Source organism: Schistocerca serialis, chromosome 1, assembly GCF_023864345.2.
Source record: "Schistocerca serialis cubense isolate TAMUIC-IGC-003099 chromosome 1, iqSchSeri2.2, whole genome shotgun sequence".
NCBI lineage: Eukaryota > Metazoa > Arthropoda > Insecta > Orthoptera > Acrididae > Schistocerca > Schistocerca serialis.
This window is the reverse complement of record NC_064638.1, coordinates 152,666,294-152,684,694: the sequence shown is the minus strand read 5'-3', so window position 1 is coordinate 152,684,694 and position 18,401 is coordinate 152,666,294. Positions and strand designations below refer to the sequence as shown.

The window sequence follows — 18,401 nt, the reverse complement described above, 5'->3', positions numbered from 1 at the left end:
AGAACGTTTCCTTCTCGGAAACAAGAAAACCCTGTCCGTGCCGTCCTCTTAGCAAAGGCTTCCCTCCTGTAAACACCACAAATTCTTCTCGTGGCTTCTGCCTCAGTAGATCCTCGATTTAAGTCGAAGAGTAAAATGTCGTAAGTGTTTAGTTCGATGTACATGACACTCCATACTGATTCGCCTTGGAAATGACCAAAACGAGCTGTTAGCAACATACGAGCTCCTGTTCGCAGTGAATAAACTGGATACTGAAGGAAAAACAATTGAATAAATAAAAACGAATGCTCCTCAACGCAGTGACGCCATGCACTTATACACCGATCCAAAATCAGTGCACACTAACCGCATTAAGGGAAGCGTGTGCGCTGATTTATTTAAACCAATGGTCGTCGAGCTTTCTTGCTGACATTGTGTGGCGGCACCTCGAACCGTACATGTATCGATCTTATTACTGACTGGTAACCTACATAAGTTTGTATATTATAGGTCCCCTATAGACTAGATATAGTAAGGGCGCAATGAGTTGGCCGCCGGAAGTACAGGTCGTTAGAAGTCAGCACCACGCGGATCACTTCGTGTCAGCTGTTCGAGACTGCCGCGTCCCTCAATGACCCTAAATTAGTCGCGCTGTAATTGCCTGTTGCTGTTGTATGAGTGGATGATTAATTGGTGATTAACAATAATTGTGCTTACATGCATTCTGCAATATGAGACCCGACCACAGATATTTACCAAATGATTTGAATGTCACTTTTCTTCTAGCCATTGCGTTGTATTACAACAGCCTTAATTTAATTTCGTCTTCCTCGCTGGAAATGCGTACCACATTTGAATATGACGGGTGGGCTTTGTAATGCGCATTCACAAATCCACGTTACTTCCGTCTGAAATTTATAACATAGCCGCTGATAGGTACGACTCACGCACTCCCGTTAAGTTGTCAGTACTGAAAGAAAAACTATAAAACATTGTTCCTCCCCACCACCACACACACACCTCATATCCTTTAACCCTGCAGTAGCTATGCTAAAGTTTACCTCTCTGTCCATGAGAGAAGCCGACAATTTTACCTAGTTCACGTCATTTAAAATTAAGCACATCTTAAAATGTTACAGTCCTTGTAAATATTTTCGTTTGTTGCTGAGCAGAACACCACTCCCAACTCTTAACGGTAGCTGATATTTTTGAATTCGACTGTTTGCTACTAGGTGCATATTGCTGTACTGTAGTATAAAATACGTTTGAGAACCGCCTTGTGCACGAACATTTGGTTCGCGCCGCAGTTCGACGACCATTGATTTAAACTGTTCTAGTTAGCGGTGTGCGTTGACTAACCTGCCGCAGTTATTTTCTGGTTAATCTACTACATTTTCACCTTCAAGTTCTCTCCTTAGCGTGTCCAACAGTTTCTGACATATTGTAGAGGTGAAATAGCTCAGTACTTCAGTATCACTCTGTTGCAGTGCACACTCTGTTCGAAATTGGCTCACAATGCGTAATCAACTAATTGCCCATCCGCGGAGTCAGATGCTCGCGCAGTAGCCGCTGACGGTGCGATGGAGGATGTTTATTTGCGTCTGCACGCGCACCAGCTAACTTGTGTGACTTAGCGTGGCGAGCTGTTCGTTGCGCAAGGCGACGCCCGTGATGCAGTAATACTGGGGGCGGGCGGGCCGGCAGGCTGGCTGGCTGTGTGCTAGCTGTCTGGTGGGGATGGCGCCGCCTGTGTCAAGCAGCAGCGGCCACAGTCGCTGCCGTGACCCGGAGGCAGCGGAGTCCGGTCTAAAGAAGCTGCAGCCCGAGGCCAGAAGGCCCTAGGTTTTAGGTGGCGTCGCTGACGCACGCCACTAAAGAATGACACATTGCTACTCGACGAATAAAATAGTTCAGAACTCCACGTCAAAGACTAAGGACGATTAGCTGAAGAGATGCGGGATTGAATGTGAAAAGGTAAAAATAACTTACAGATTGTCATACTTGGTTTGTTTTTACTCACTGTATTGACAATGTAGTATAGGTAGGTGTTTAGAATTATTCATTTTCATCTGGGTGGGCCCAACAACCTCAATGAATTTGAAGAACAACATTATTCCACCAGGGCTGTGTTTAAAATATTTTACTTGCACTGCTAGTTTCGGGCACTGCTCATTTCCTATGGATCTATAGTAACACATGTGGATACATCGTCTTCGTTACATTAAACAAATCGTGTGACATGCACTATTTGTGCACAGAACGGTGGTCAGCAGTCATAGTCTTGATATGTTTACCACAGATCCCTGTAACTCGAGTTAAGATTTTCCCATGCAGTCATGCATATATGGCAGTGCCATGAACCACAAGTGTATACAGGGGCCGGCCGGTGTGGCCGTGCGGTTCTAGGCGCTTCCGTCTGGAACCACGTGACCGCTACGGTCGCAGGTTCGAATCCTGCCTCGGGCATGGATGTGTGTGATGTCCTTAGGTTAGTTTGGTTTAAGTAGTTCTAAGTTCTAGGGGACTTATGACCGCAGATGTTCAGTCCCATAGTGCTCAGAGCCATTTGAACCATTTATTTGTATACAGGGTGTTCGGAAATTCCCGTTACATACTTCTAGGACTTGTAGAGGGGAGTAGGTAGATAGTATTTTGAATTTGAGCTCATGTCCCGAAACGTTCAGTTTCCGTTCCACAACCATTTAAAAACATTTTGCTAATACGATCACTTTTACAAGTAACTGATTAAGCGTTAACGATCACATCACTAGTTGTACATCTCCACTCATCAGTAGCCACAGAAATTGCTTATGTGCTCGTTGACGGGTTCTCTTCAACGTGATGCAGTACAGGCTCTTCTAATCCGGGTCCGCGGCGTCTCCGGAGCACCCCAGTCACGCCTGCCGACAGTGAAGGTATACTGCCGTTGCGTTATTGTTGCCAAAAGGATATGCAATGGAGTTGGACGATGTGAAGAAATATCTTGATAAAGGCGCCGTGCAGTTCTTCCATTATCGTGAGCTTCGCCATTCAGAAGGATCATGTCTGCGTCTTCGGCAAACGGTACTCGGCCATGTTGCTGAACACTCACAGACACGTGACTAATGTTCGAAACAGGTTACAGTACCAATAGACGTTAGGTGACATCAGCCAATCGAACGTAACCACCGCCCACCATGACTACCCTGTTGCAAACCTACCTAGGAAACATGTTTTCAAACCTATGTAGAACGGAAACGGTATGTTATCGAACATTGGTTATTATTGCAAGTATTATGTGCTCACTCCATTCTACAAGCCCTAGAAGTTTGTAACGGGAATTTCCAAACACTCTGTACAGCGTGATCTGCGGTAAACATTAAAAATGGTGGCCATTGGCGACCGTGCTATGCACAAATATGGATGGAACGTGGTTATTTTTTTTTTTAATGAAACGAATACAATGTGTCCACATCTGGTACTATGGATCCACTTGAGAATTTGCAGTGCACTAAACTAGGAGTACAAGTAAAATATTTTAAACGCAGCGTGGTGGAATAATGTCCATCGAATTTAGGTGAAATGCTGGAAAGTACTGCTAGATAATAATTCAGAAGCGTGCATAAACTGCTTTCTTTGTCCGTGCGCACGTTTGCGGAGTAAGGCTACTGTATATAATGTAACTGTTCACAAAGAGAAGGCGAGGGTGGAGGGGGACACTGGCGGTCATAGTCAACTCCTCTCGAAACTCGTCATGGGATCTTCAAAACAAAAAATATTCCAGTTTGGTGAGCGGACCAAAATCAACAGTGGCCTTTGCTACCACTCGCTGAGACCGGCCGAGGAAACCGCAATTTGTATATGACATAATCGAAAGAGTAGAGGGTAAATCCCGAACAGGCTATCTCGATTTAGGTTTTTCTTCTAAAACGGTTCAGGCAAATACTCGGGCAGTTAATTCGAAGTCCACGAGGCGTGCAATCCATCCTTGCCCTTAATATTTAAGGGGAGACGTCGCCGTAACAACAGACGATATTCCCTTCTTTTGTCGCTTGAAATCGCTGGCGGCGATGTATGGCGTACGATGACGATTATTTTAATTTGTGGGGCTTTCGACGACATGGTTATAAGCGCCCGTACAAATTCCCAATCTTTTCACTGTCCAGTGTCGCCATTTTCCCGAATGAAGACAAAATGAAGAGGACAACACAAACACCCAGTCCCCGGGCAGAGAAAACCCCCGACTCGTCCTGGAATCAAAAACGGGACTTCGTGATCCAGAGGCAGCAATGCTGACCACTAGACGACGAGCTGCGGACTGAGGTACGGCGGATGAGGACACTGGTGCCGCAAGTCGTGAATAACAGCTCGGACAGTGCTGCTCCTACCATGTTGCGGTATGGCGCCCTCTAACAAATATTACTTTGGTTTGGCCCATATTTTCAGACAAGTTAGTTCTGCTGACTGTGACCCCGGTACATAAGTACTGGTTTCTCCAAAAAGCGCGTAGCTTTTCCTGCATGTGGAGCTGTCGAAAACACTTGTGCTATAGTGAATTCAAGGAAGATAGGTAGAGTTTAACGTCCCGCCTACGACAAGTTTAAGACAGAGCACAAACTGTGAACTGACGAGGATTAAGTACACCACAACATTTATCTAAAGTGAATTAGGAGAACCAAATCTTAATATTGCTGACCGGGGAGTTGAAACATGCTCCTTCCGAATGTAAGGGAGCGTACTAGACTGCACCCGTTTGATAGCTTTACAGCTAAAAGGAATTCCTTGCTTGCTCGGTTTTCGGCTCGTCCTTAACGAGTCTTGGCACTTTCTTCCAGAGTACTAAAAACTTTTTTGTGTTCCTCGAACATAACTCTTTGATTTCGTGCGGATGTTGGCGAGAGCTTGTGCAATTGGAGCGCATCGTGCATAAAATATTGAAACTGTGGTTTTATTGTCAGCAGTTCGTGGTCTACAGTGGTGGAAATCAGTGTAAAGGCACGTGGTTATTTGTGGAAAAATCATGTTTATTTATGTGTTTGGTATTGCATGCATTTTCCCGTACAGTTTACAACAAAGCAAAACAAAATACATTCTCATTTCACCATTAGAATTAGGCCGAGTACGTAAAAATTGGAAAAAGGCAGTCTTTCGGGTAGGAAAGAGGGAAATTGGTATAAAGGCAAGTTCGTTACATGTCGCTACGGTTACAGTATGGAGTTGTCTGCTAACGTCGTACAGCAATTACTCTGATAATGCTGCATGGAAAGCTTCTGTCGGGTTACGAGCAAGCAAATTTAAAGCTCACAAAGAAATGAGCCTGTCTAATAGCAAGATTGCTAAAAGATGGGCGTTCCACCAATGTTACTGATAATTTTGTCAGATAGGGTACTCAGTATGGCAAAAAGGGCCGGACACGAAAACTGCCAGCGTAAGATGCGCGTTTGATTCTGCGTAAAGCAAAAGTCAACAGCTAGTGTTCCTCTCAAATCGTGGCTGATTTACAGACACATCAGGCAAATACTGGCTCAAGAAACGAAGCTGGCGTTCAAGAAACTGCTTCATAAGCCACTTTTAAACAATGCGCCTAAGGAGGCTCGACTGAAGTTTGCGCAAGAACATATGTCGTGGACACTAAGAGTCGAACAAACTAATTTTAATTGATTAGTAGTTGAATTTGGATGGGCCAGATGGCTTTCAGTATTCCAGGCATGATCTATGCACAGAATACGTTCGAATGAGTAGAAACTGTAGCGGGGACAACGTTATTATCTGGACAGCATTTTGTACTAAAGGCAAGACCAACATAGCATGGTTGCACTCCACAGTGAAGTCCGATGGTTATACAGGAATTTTAGAAATTGAATTGGTTCGAATGTATGAGGTATTTGATGATGATGATTTACTGTGTCAGTATAACGCTGAGATTCGCATGTCGCCAAAACAAAGTTGTGGTTGCAAGGTAAAGGAATTCCACTTCTGAGCTGGTCATCGAGAAGTCCGGCTTTAAATCCTATAGAGGATCTAGGGGGGGGGGGGGGGGGGGGATTCCAGCACGACGTGTTTATCGCTGCGCACGACAGTATGAGACTGTGGCCGGACTGTAAACTGAAATTCGAATGGAGTGGACATAAGTTTCGAATGAAGAGATCACTGTCCTATATAATAAATGCATAAGAGGATTTTCGCAGTTCCTAAGAACAATGGAGGAGCGACTAAATACACGGTCATAGTTGTGATCTATTTACCGTTTGCGTTAGGTTATTCTAACAATAATTCATAAGCGCCTTTACATAAATTTCCACCCCTAAGTTTGTATTGTTTCTCTAAATTTCTTAAGTATCAGTGCTAATGGTAAAATGAGAATGTATTTTGTTTTGCTTTGTTTTAAGCTGTGCGAGGAAAAATGCGTGCAGTACCAAATATGTAAATAATCCTGTTTTTCCACAGATAACCACGTGCCTTAATACTAATTTCCACCACTGTATTAGTTAGCGTCACTGACTCCAGATCGCTCGGTCCCAGGTTTGATCCCCGACTGGATCGAAGGTTTTCTTCAATCTGAGACTGAATTTTTGTGTTGTCCTGATCATTTAACCTCATCACAAAGGCACATAAGAGACCGAAGTGACGTCAAACAAATATTTGCACTAGGCGGCCGAACAACCCCAGACAAGGCATCCGGGCCAATAATGCCAAACAATCATTTCATTTGTAGTTTTATCTTTTCAACTGTTTTTAATCATCATAGCTTATATGGTTGGAACCACTAATTAAATATTCGCGAGCAAAATTAGGATCAGTTTTATAAGTCAAAACATGCAATACGTAGACACGTGCCGCCGCCCCCCCCCCCCCCCCTCTCCTTCCATGAACGTTATGAGGCTTCATTATTCTTGTTTGGTGCATTTGTTTTGACTAACTCTCGTAATATCTCATGTTGTTACTGACGTATTATCAAAAAGGCGTTGTCTGTCGAGCCCGCTGGAGGCTGTTTCGACTTTCCGTAGCGTTTCAGAGATTTCTGATATAAGCAATTATTTCCATAGTTATAGGCCTCATTGATGATTTTCAGTTTCTGGAAGAGATGAAGAGGCTTGCACAGTATAGACTAACTTGGAGAACTGCATCAAACTAGTCTTCCGGTTCTAGGCACTTCAGTCCGGAACCGCGGGACTGCTATGGTCGCAGGTTCGAATCCTGCCTCGGGCATGGATGTGTGATGTCCTTAGGTTAGTTAAGTAGTTCTAAGTTCTAGGGGACTGATGACCTAAGATGTTAAGTCCCATAGTGCTCAGAGCCGTTTGAACCATTTGAGCCAAGCTAGTCTTCGGACGACGACGACGACGACATAGTAAATTTTATAAATTATTACTCATTCGTTAACTTTCTCCATTGACTGCATATTATAACACGCTTTTCAAGTTACAGTACAAACGATTGCCAGCTGCATGCAGATAACCCGGAAGTAAAGTTCCAGATGCATCGTCTTCATTAGTTTTACTCTTCATCTTAAGTCGTATTGGGAAGTAATTTGACGATTGTGAGCAATGTTACAATCGATGTATTTGTTCGTGCATTATTTTCGGCCTTGAACTAACAAGGAAATGTGTATATTGTTTCACTCTGCCTTGACCTAGTGCAAACTACCATCCGCTGTGAACAACAAGCTTGTAAACGCTGTTAAGAGTTTACATTCGCATGAAGGAAGAAATGGTATATTTTTTTTATGTCTTCAGTCACCAGTCTGTGTATAATATGTGTTGAAATCCGTAAAAAGTAATGCAGTGTTCGGAATGTATGAAGTCGCCCTGAAATGACTGTCACCGCAGCAAACGCTCATTAATACGTTTTCACTCTTTATTTTTCGAACTGCCTTGGATTCTTTCTACTCTGTGTTGAACGTGGGTCGTATAATACCCTCCCAAGAGCTGCTGCTCAGACTTAAACGTGTTGCAGCTGTAGTGTCGACACATCTTCAATTAGAGAACAAAAATACTCGACGCCAGCAGCGGCTTCTGTGGGACAGCTACTAGAAGCCAGCTGGCGGTCTACGGATTGAGACGTTCATTATGATCTTATGTGCACCACTTTGGTAAAAGTCTTTTGCTATTTCCAGTAAGACACCAGAGGATGGGCTTATAACAGACCGAAACCGGTCGCGTGAAAATAAAGAAATTTACAACTGAAGCGGTATTTTCAACCTCTGCTATAATGCTCAGTTGCGGATGTTCTTCCAACAGGACTGTTTGTTGTAAAATACCGCGCGGGGCAATTGGAATATATCACGAATTTCTGAATTTACGCAAGAGACTCGATCTGACATCAGCCGCCATTAATTTTAATAAAATGTGTCTAACATGTAACGTGATCCCCAATTTTATCAGAAGAATGTTCAATAGAATTACTGGTAGCTCACCATGTTACATTCAGCATCTCCTGAAAACTGATATAATTAAAGAAATTAGACCTTTATATCCAGAAAAAGATGTCTTAAATAAGAAAGCCTATGTAATGCACCTTAAATTTTCTAATGAACTGACCCATTTTATTTTTGACGACGCGTATGCGCGTATTATGTATCGCATTGATTGTCTCAAGGATAACATTACTAGTCATCATGTGAGGAATCTGGAAATATTAGGTCTGAGGTTTGACTCTGCTTTAGAAGTAGCTACTGAACGTAATTTTAATTTTTACCATACTGTTGAGAAACAAACTAGCATCGTTTTTAATCGCGAGGAAATGTGTTTCCTAAATAAAAGGCAAACCCATAGTCTCGGATCCCCATTTAATCAACATAGGGCATCTTCGTTGGTGGCCCATACCATCGTTGCCCTGGAGCAGGCTGTCAGACAACCCCACAAAAAACGCAGTCTGTCAAAAATTGAATAAAGCCATTGCACTAGAACTTGGCACAGTAAATCATAAAAATCAGAAGCACTGCGGTCCTCACAAGAAGTATTTCCACGCACGGGACCAATCCATTTTGAGCGACATTAACAGGAAGATTCATGAGAACCAAGCCATAATTGTGCGGGGAGACAAAGGCCACACGTCAGTAGCCCTATACGAGGCCGACTACGTACGAAAAGCACAGGACTTCCTCTCCAGCCTTAAGTTCAAAAAATACTCATTTAACCCCACAGCTAATTTCGTCGCGGAATTAAGGAGGCATTTAAAGAAACAGATGCGATATTCGCCCCATTTTTTTTAAAAAAAACCTTTAATACCGATGAATCCGAGAACGCAAACTTTCAGGGTCGTCGTGAAACTTCGTAAGCCACAGGCTCCTTTAAGGCCAGTCATAACGCTATTAATGCCCCAGATTACTTATTGGCTAAGGAAGTGCAAAGTGTCCTCAGTAAGCATTATTTTTTCCATGATGATCATGCCATTAAGAATGGAGATGAGTTAATTACCCACCTCAAACATGTAACTGTAACCAGTGATAAGAATCTAGCAAGTCTCGACATCGTAAGCATGTACACGAATATTCCGAATAAAGAGGTGATTCCTATTATTCAGTCAAACTTACGGATGTTCTCTCGTCTAGATTCACAAAAATTACCGAATTCCTACATTTGCTCAGAATTGTCCTGGACTGTAATATATGGGATCCCCCATTGCTAGTATAGTAGCTAATATTTACATAAATCACATTGAACATAAGTTTTTTTTCTACCCACCCACAACATCTTCAAAGAGTAGTATGCTACAAAAGATACGTAGATGACATCATACTTTTGTATAACGGGACCGACATCCAGCTGCAACTTTTTTAACACGACTTTAGCAAAATGCACCCCCAAGATTGTGTACCATTAGATACCACTCTGGCTTTACACTCCCATTTTTAGATATGGAAATTTCGTTACAGAACAGTAGTGTTCACTTCAACATATTTAGAAAACCAATTACGACTAGTTCTATTATTCTTTGCTCGCCAGTTCACCCAAAGTAGCAAAAAATGGCAGCTCTTCGTGCTATGCTTTACCGCGCGGCCAGAGTCCCTCTCTCAAAAGAAAATTACCAGTGCGAGTTGGATACCATTAAATTCATAGCACATGCTAATGGCTGCCAGCCAAATGTTGTTGATGTTCATCAGCAAATGCAATCGAAAGGCGCTTCCAACGATCTGTACGGGATTGCCCTGTCATCTTGTAATATTGATAACACTTTTTTTTTCGGAATCCCGTGTGTAGGTGTTATATTTGACAGGATTGGCAAAGGGCTTAGAAAAGAGGGGGTATACGCCTTCTACACCCCGCGTAAGATCGGGCATCTATTGAAACACCACGAAACCAGACAATTGTTACGCACAATCGGGCGTCTATCGCATCCAGTAAAGTGAGTGCCCTTCCTCATACATAGGCCAAACTGGCCGTTCCTTTAACATATGGTTCAGAGAACATCAGGATCTTAGCAATTCCAAATCCGCTCTCACTGACACCTGAAGGATTATAACCATTCCATTTCAAATTAAACACAAATTGCAGGATTCAACATATTCAACGTAACGGCTCGGTTTTAAACATTTTATAAGAAATAGAAATCATCCGCAGCATTTGCCGTGATCCGTCTGGGGCATTTTCAACCAGCCAACTGCGCTTAAGCACGCAGTCCTGCTGAATAACTTTTCTTTTCTGAAGCAGCGCCCAGCCTCATTTCCTTCTCTTTCTGGTCCCTGATTACTGTAGGCCACACATGTATACTATTTTTTGTCGGGTCAGTATTTTTTGTGGCCTTCAATAGCCTTAACGAATGTACGGCATATGCCTCTTTCCTATAGTGAGGTCCGCAAGGTCCACCCAGTTCATTTTACACAGCTGTAAAATTGTTCTCTCTTAATGAAAGTTGCGTGTTTCCATTTTATCCTATGACTATGGCGCATTATAGTACTGTGGCATTATCTGTGCCCCCACTAATTAAAAAATATACCTGTCTTTCATGATGTAAAGTGCGTCTCAGGACTTATCTAATGTAAGCATGATTAGTTGTCACCGTTGGTTAGCAGTTTTAAAATGACCCCACTTTTAATGTGTCCTTTTAATGCTATTGCTGCTAGCTATTAATTGGCATTTTACTTTCTGACAGTATAGACTGTAAGATTTCGCTACTTTCCTTGTTGATCAGTAACGAGAACTTGTAAATAGGAGTGGCACATGTGCATGTTCTTTTAACTGATGACTGTGGCGTGTTGTTCCACGTTGCCACTTATATCGCCACTAAATTAAAACTGTTAACTTAAATCAAACTGCATTCACTGCATGAGCAGTGAATATTATGCAAAATAACCATTAAAATTTGTTTTTATTCGCTCAAACAGTTTGTAACGCTATGAAAACTGTTTGAGGAAATAAGCCTTATGATGGGGCAAACAAAAAAATAACGCAGATGGCGGTAAAATGTAAAACTCAGAAAATACACTACTGGCCATTAAAATTGCTACACCAAGAAGAAATGCAGACGATAAACGGGTATTCACTGGACAAATATATTATACTAGAACTGACATGTGATTAAATTTTCACGCAATTTGGGTGCATAGATCCTGAGAAATCAGTACCCAGACCAACCACCTCTGGCCGTAATAACGGCCTTGATAGGCCTGGGCATTGATTCAAACAGAGCTTGGATGGCGTGTACAGGTACAGCTGCCCATGCAGCTTCAACACGATAGCATAGTTCATCAAGAGTAGTGACTGGCATATTGTGACGAGCCAGTTGCCATTGACCAGACGTTTTCAGTTGGTGAGAGATCTGGAGAATGTACTGGCCAGGGCAGCAGTCGAACATTTTCTGCATCCAGAAAGGCCCGTACAGGACCTGCAACATGCGGTCGTGCATTATCCTGCTGAAATGTAAGGTTTGGGAGGGATCGAATGAAGGGTAGAGCCACGAGTCGTAACACATCTGAAATGTAACGTCCACTGTTCAAAGTGCCGTCAATGCGAACAAGAGGGTGACCGAGACGTGTAACCAGTGGCACCCCATACCATCACGCCGAGTGATACGCCAGCATGGCCATGACGAATACACGTTTCCAATGTGCGTTCACCGCGATGTCGCCAAACACGGATGCGACCGTCATGATGCTGTAAACAGAACCTGGGTTCATCCGAAAAAATGACGTTTTGCCATTCGTGCACCCAGGTTTGTCGTTGAATACACCATCGCAGGCGCTCCTGTCTGTGATGCAGCGTCAAGGGTAACCGCAGCCATGGTCTCCGAGCTGATAGTCCATGCTGCTACAAACGTCGTCGATCTGTTCGTCCAGATGGTTGTTGTCTTGCAAACGTCCCCATCTGTTGACTAAGGGATCGAGACGAGGGTGCACGATCCGTTACAGCCATGCGGATAAGATGCCTGTCATCTCGACTGCTAGTGATACGAGGCCGTTGGGATCCAGCACGGCGTTCCGTATTACACTCCAGAACCCACCGATTCCATATTCTGCTAACAGCATTGGATCTCGACCAACGCGAGCAGCTTTGTCGCGATACGATAAACCGTAATCGCGATGGGCTACAATCCGACCTTTATCAAAGTCGGAAACGTGGTGGTACGCATTTCTCCTCCTTACACGAGGCATCACAACAACGTTTCACCAGGCAACGCCGGTCAACTGCTGTTTGTGTATGAGAAATCGGTTGGAAACTTTCCTTCCGTCAGCACGTTGTAGGTGTCGCCACCGGCGCCAACCTTGTGTGAATGCTCTGAAAAGCTAATCATTTGCATATGACAGCATCCTCTTCCTGTCGGTTAAATTTCGCGTCTGTAGCAAGTCATATTCATGGTGTAGCAATTTTAATGGCCAGTAGTGTATTTGCGCTGCAATTGTCGGGGAATAGAGGGTGGTTCACTTCGAACACGAGGCATAAGGGGAGCGCACCACCTAAGTGGACGCAGCGCGGGCGCCGTGCCAGTCACGTGAGGGAGCACGCGCGTCTGTTGGCGTCGGTCGGACCGCGTGACGACGCGTGGGACGCCGCCTCGTGACGCAGGGCGCCGTGCCAGCGCGAGCGCCGGCCGGTGCCGACGCCGGGCGCCAAATAGCAGCCGCGCTCTCGCAACAAAGAGCCCTCTACTCGGGACGCCAACGTGTTAAAATATGGTAGCCTGTGCGCTTTTGACTTCAAGGGTAATGATCGTAACTAAATTTCATTTATTCATGTTACGTATGTAAATGTAACTGTTCAAATATGCGAGGGGTGATAAAAAAGTAACGAAATTTTTTCTTCAATTTCGCGTTTCTTATATATCCGATTTTCGAAAAAGTTTGTCTTATTGGTACACATGTTTCTGATCTATGTTTGCATCTTCAGCTGTTTTGAATCTTTAATTTATTGTTGACAGTCGGAAAGGTTGTACGTGTTTTCGAATGTTCGGGCAATTTTTTTTTCTTCCGATTAAGATGGATCCAAAGAACTTATATTAAATTTTTCTTGAAAAATAGAATAAAGTGCCGCACCGAATTCGAAAACTTTGATTTTTGGCGAGTCCCTCATGAATAAGTCAGAGATTACGAGTGGTATAAACGTTTCAAAGAGTCGAGATGATATTGAAGACGACGACGACCGCCCTGGACGCACTAGCACATAAATTACTGACGACATTGTGGGAGTATAAAGAAAATGGTTGTGGAAAATTGCCGAATCACCATCAGAGATGTTGCAGATGACGTCGGCATCTCCTCTGTCTCATACCAAGCAACTTTTTTCAGGTATTTGGGCATGAAACGTGTCGCAGCAAAGTTTCTTCCGAACTCGTTGAATTTCGCCCAGAAACGACGTCGCGTGGACAACACTCAGGAATTGGTGATTAATGTCGATAATGATCCAGAACGTCTAAAGATTATAACAGGCGACGAAACATCGGTATAAGGAAAAGATGTCGAAACAAAGATCCAGTCGTCCCAATGGAAACTGCATGAAGATCCAAGATCGAAAAAAAGTTCGACAAGTTCTATCACATATGAAGATTCTTCTCACTGTCCTTTCTTTCTTTTCTTTTTTTTCCCGTATAGTCGATAAAGGATAATATCTGGAAATTATGCGCAGTTTGAGTGAAGCAATCCAAAATTTTGGCAAAACCACTCCTGGTAATTGCATCACTATAACGCTCCCGCTCACACCGCAATGTGTGTTCGTGATTTTTTTGGTAAAGGATATAACCATTGTGTTGCTCCAGCCATCATATTTGCTGGACGTGGACCCCCCTGCGAATTCTTTCTATTCCCGAGGCTGAAGAGAACCCTGAAAGGACGTCGTTCTGCCACCTTTGATGGGATAAAATCAGAATAGCTGAAGGAGCTGAATGCCATTACGAAAAGTAGCTTCCAGAAGTGCTTCCAGGATTGGAAAGAGCACTGGCACAGGTGTACTATATCGGAGGGGAACAAAATTGATATTGATGAATACAAGTAAATTCTATTTTTTAAAAAAAATCCAGTCATGTTTTGACCACACTTCATATTAAAATTTTATGGTCAACAGCTTAACATTGCAAGGAATGAAATAAAATGCGTTAGTATCTGCGGAAATCAAACCTGGATCCATAAATTACCACTCTATGCTTTGGACCACTCGTCTATAATGGACTCATGACAACAGTTCCTTAAAAAAAAAAAAAAATCTCTTATGCTACACACAATTTCAGGAGAAAAATATTGAACTTTTGAAGTCACTAATCTGTGGCAAATTATTGGCTTAAGATGAAACATTTGTTCAGCCCATGATCTGCCCTTCCAAAAATTCTTGATATTCACGTAAATTAGTCTCCAGTGTTGCTTTTCTATCCTGTTTAGTGTAATTTGGGAACATAGGTTATATAAAATTCATCACAAATTTCACTGTTGTTTACGTCTTGTCATCACCTTTCTTATGCAGTGAATGTATCAAGACCTCTTGGCACTATCCTGGAGGTTTTCTGTTTTCCAAGTTTTCTCAAAGATTTTTAGTTCATTTTTTAATTTGGTGGGGACCATTTCAGAAGTTTTGCTGTAATAGCCTCTTCTCAGCTGGCTTTATAAGGTTTTAAGCTTCTTCAGTTTCTTTAATAGTTAGGGATAAATCATCTTCCAGATTTCTGTGAGTGTTTGATTATTCAGACTTGTGGATTGGTTCAGAACGTATAAGAAACTGATCAAAATGTTCGAAATTTTCAGCATTACATAAGCAAGATCGGTGCGCCAGTCCCATGCTCTTCTGTTGTTAGATTCACGTTTGAAGTACATTTGCCTAACACTTTAAATCTCACTTTGTTCTGCAAAGATCTACTGGAAAAGGGCCTCTTTAGCAGGTCAAGTGCAGAAAACACTTTCATTCGAAATTTTCTTGTACTCTCACTTGTTTTACCAGCATCCAATCAATTACTTTTTGATTTAAAAGTGTAGTAATTGTAACTAAATTGAATATATTAATTTTATGTCCATAAATTGAATAGTTATTTTTAAATTTTATGATTGTGAGGAATAAAATAAAATGGGGAAAAAGTATTAGCAGGAATTGAACCCAGGTCCAAAATTTAACACTCTACCTTAGACCCCTCACCCAAAGTGCTAGAGTAGAGTAGAGTTGAGTTTTATTGGTCCCGGTAATCATATAGTAAATAAACAGTACATTCTGATGTAGGACAAGTCATGACAGCTACTCTTTTATTTAAGAGTTCCCATACCTATACTTGCACCATACACTACATGCAGTTTCAAAGAAAAATACTGACCTGGTGCTGTGAGCAATGTAGCACAAGGAGTGGCAGAAGGGATGGCGTTACATCAGAGCATGTGCAGTAGAAAACAGATAGCTGTGTTGCTCCTCTGAGTTGATCATAGTGCAGCTGACTGTCATTTCAGTGCTTGACACTGGTTTCTAATTATCACAGAAAGAGCACTACACAAGTTTTCTTCTGTTTTATTTGCATACCAATATGCATTCACAGGAAAATGGCACAATTATAGTGCAATTTTCGGCTCTCGTTGAAAGTGAAATGACATAATTTTAGTGAGATATTTACACTGTGCTTTAGCATATTAGTACATGAGAACCGGCTGCCAATGTACTAGTTGCTGTCGTTGCTTGGCAATGTTCTAGAATAATGTGTTGCACTTTGTATTTTAGTATATGTGGCATTCATCTGCGAATAAATATTTTTGTATGTGTCAAAATTTCCACCTAACATAGTATAATTGCAAAATTTAGAACTTCAGGAGTTGAGAATACTGTATCTGTGCAATCAGCTGAAAAAGTCTACTGTCTCAAGTCTGGTGCAATTAGCTGAAAAAGTCTGCTATCTCAAATCTGAGAATTCATTATATTGAGGCATTATTTTGGCAAGTTTCCTTCCCGTCAACATATTGCTTAATAGATAGCATACTCCCATAACAACTAACAATGCTAATTGGCACCTATCATAATCTATGTTCCTCTTCACATTAACACTCAATATTCCCTTAAACATCTCTAACTGTATGGTTCTTAACAATTCCTTGATTATCTAATTTCAGGTACTAATGTAGTCTTCTTCTAAAAAAGATAATCTTGTAGTAATGCCCTTCCTTCCTTCACAGGTAGTCTGCAAGGTTACCAGTCCCTTGTATTTTCTTTCATTCAGAATTATCAGACTTGTTTCGTTTGTGGCACTGATTTTCAATATGTTGAATCATTTACTTATAATTAAAATTTTTGAGTGACAGCTGTCTGTGTACCTTTATGGACCACACATTAAAATATTACCATATTTACTAGCACAATTATTCCATATGTGGTGGTGGTGTGACTTAGCAGCAAACATTCCAAGCTGTATAGTAGTTAAGATATTAATGTTTTTTGTGGCTCCTTTGGTGCTCGACCAGATTCACATTGCTGACGTGATGATTATGTACTTGAGTTCCGTATATGCCACACACATTCTTCACCTGATCTGATGCTAAGTTGCCAATGGCTTCGGAAATTGACAATAGACTTTCACAAGTATGGATTGTGTAGGAATTCATTTATCAGGGGCAAACACTGACTTTTAATGGTTTTGAATCTGAATAATTCCAGATGGCCTCTTTTAAAGGCTGATGATAGCATTCTTACATTTTCCCTGGATGTGATATTTTACATAACAAGAAAATATAAGAAGGGATGCACTATTGCACTTATGTAGTCAGATTTTAATTTCTCTTCCACAGTGTGTGTCACAACATATACTTGACTGTCTGGGTTGTCCGTTATGTCACAGGTGTGGCGGACGGTGTTGGTGGTTGGAGGCATTATGGAATCGATCCGGGAGAGTTCTCATCGTCACTGATGCGTGCCTGTGAGCGGCTAGTCTGCAACGGCAGGTTTGCACCATCTGAGCCAGCGGCGCTGCTTGCCAGCTCGTACTATGAGCTGCTCGAAGACAAGCGGCCTGTGCTTGGTGAGTGCTTACTCTACACTTTTTCTATTCTTTAAATCTCCTTCTCACTGATTTGCAGGATTCCATGGACACAGATGGCTGACAGTGGAAGTTTCATAAAAATTACTTGTCAGTTACTTATTCTTGTGAACAAATATTGTTGCAGATATGACCATGATTTTTTCAGGTGAACTGAAGTCTATTTTTACATCTTCGTGATTACTGTGCAGTTCACAATTAAGTGCCTAGCAGAGGGTTCATCAAAGCACCTTCAAGCTATTTCTCTTCCATTCCACTCTCAAACAGTGCATGGGAAAAATGAACACTTAAATATTCCTGTGCACGCTCTGATTTCTCTTGTTTTATTATGATGGTCATTTCTCGTCTATGTAGGTGGAGACCAACATAATACTTTCATGCTCTGAAGGAAATATTTTTTTGGTGCCCATCAGTATAAGGAGGAATGATCATAATAATAAAATAAGAGAAGTTGGAGGTTATACAGAAATATTTGTGTTCGTTTTTCCCATGTGCTCTTAGAGAGTGAATGGCACAGAAATAGAGGATGAACCCTCTGCCAGTCACTTAATTGTGAATTGCCCAGTAGCCATGTAGACAGCACCGAAGATCAGTTTCGGTACTGTAGAGGTACAGGAACACACGAGGCAGCACGAATCCTATGCCTAATGTTAGAAGTTAGGTTGAAGAAAGGCTAACATACATTTATAGCAGTTATAGATTTAGGGACATATTTTGATAGTGTTTACTGGAATACACTCTTTGAAATTTTAAAGGTTGCAGGTATTAAATATGGGGGCAAAATGTTGTTATACAGAGTGAGCAAACAAAGCTGACCCAGAAAATACATCATGCAACTGAAGATAGGCCCCCCTGCGGGTTCGGGGGTAAGAATAGGCCCGCGGTATTCCTGCCTGTCGTAAGAGGCGACTAAAAGGAGTCTCAACCTTTTCTGCCTTATGTGATGGTCCCCTCTCGGGTTTGACCTCCATCTTTCTAAATTGTTCCGAAGAGCGAGCCAATTGGGGAAGGGCGCCTTA

General features: G+C 42.1%; 1 protein-coding gene across 1 annotated transcript in view; it reads left to right on the top strand.

Annotated features, from left to right (window-relative positions):
- The window catches only part of LOC126464471 (protein phosphatase PTC7 homolog), a 125,659-nt gene that overhangs the window by 51,839 nt on the left and 55,419 nt on the right, over positions 1-18,401 (top strand). Inside the window, exon 2 of the mRNA XM_050096237.1 lies at positions 17,185-17,364. Within this exon, the coding sequence (XP_049952194.1) occupies positions 17,185-17,364 (180 nt within the window). The remainder of the gene's footprint in view (positions 1-17,184; positions 17,365-18,401) is intronic.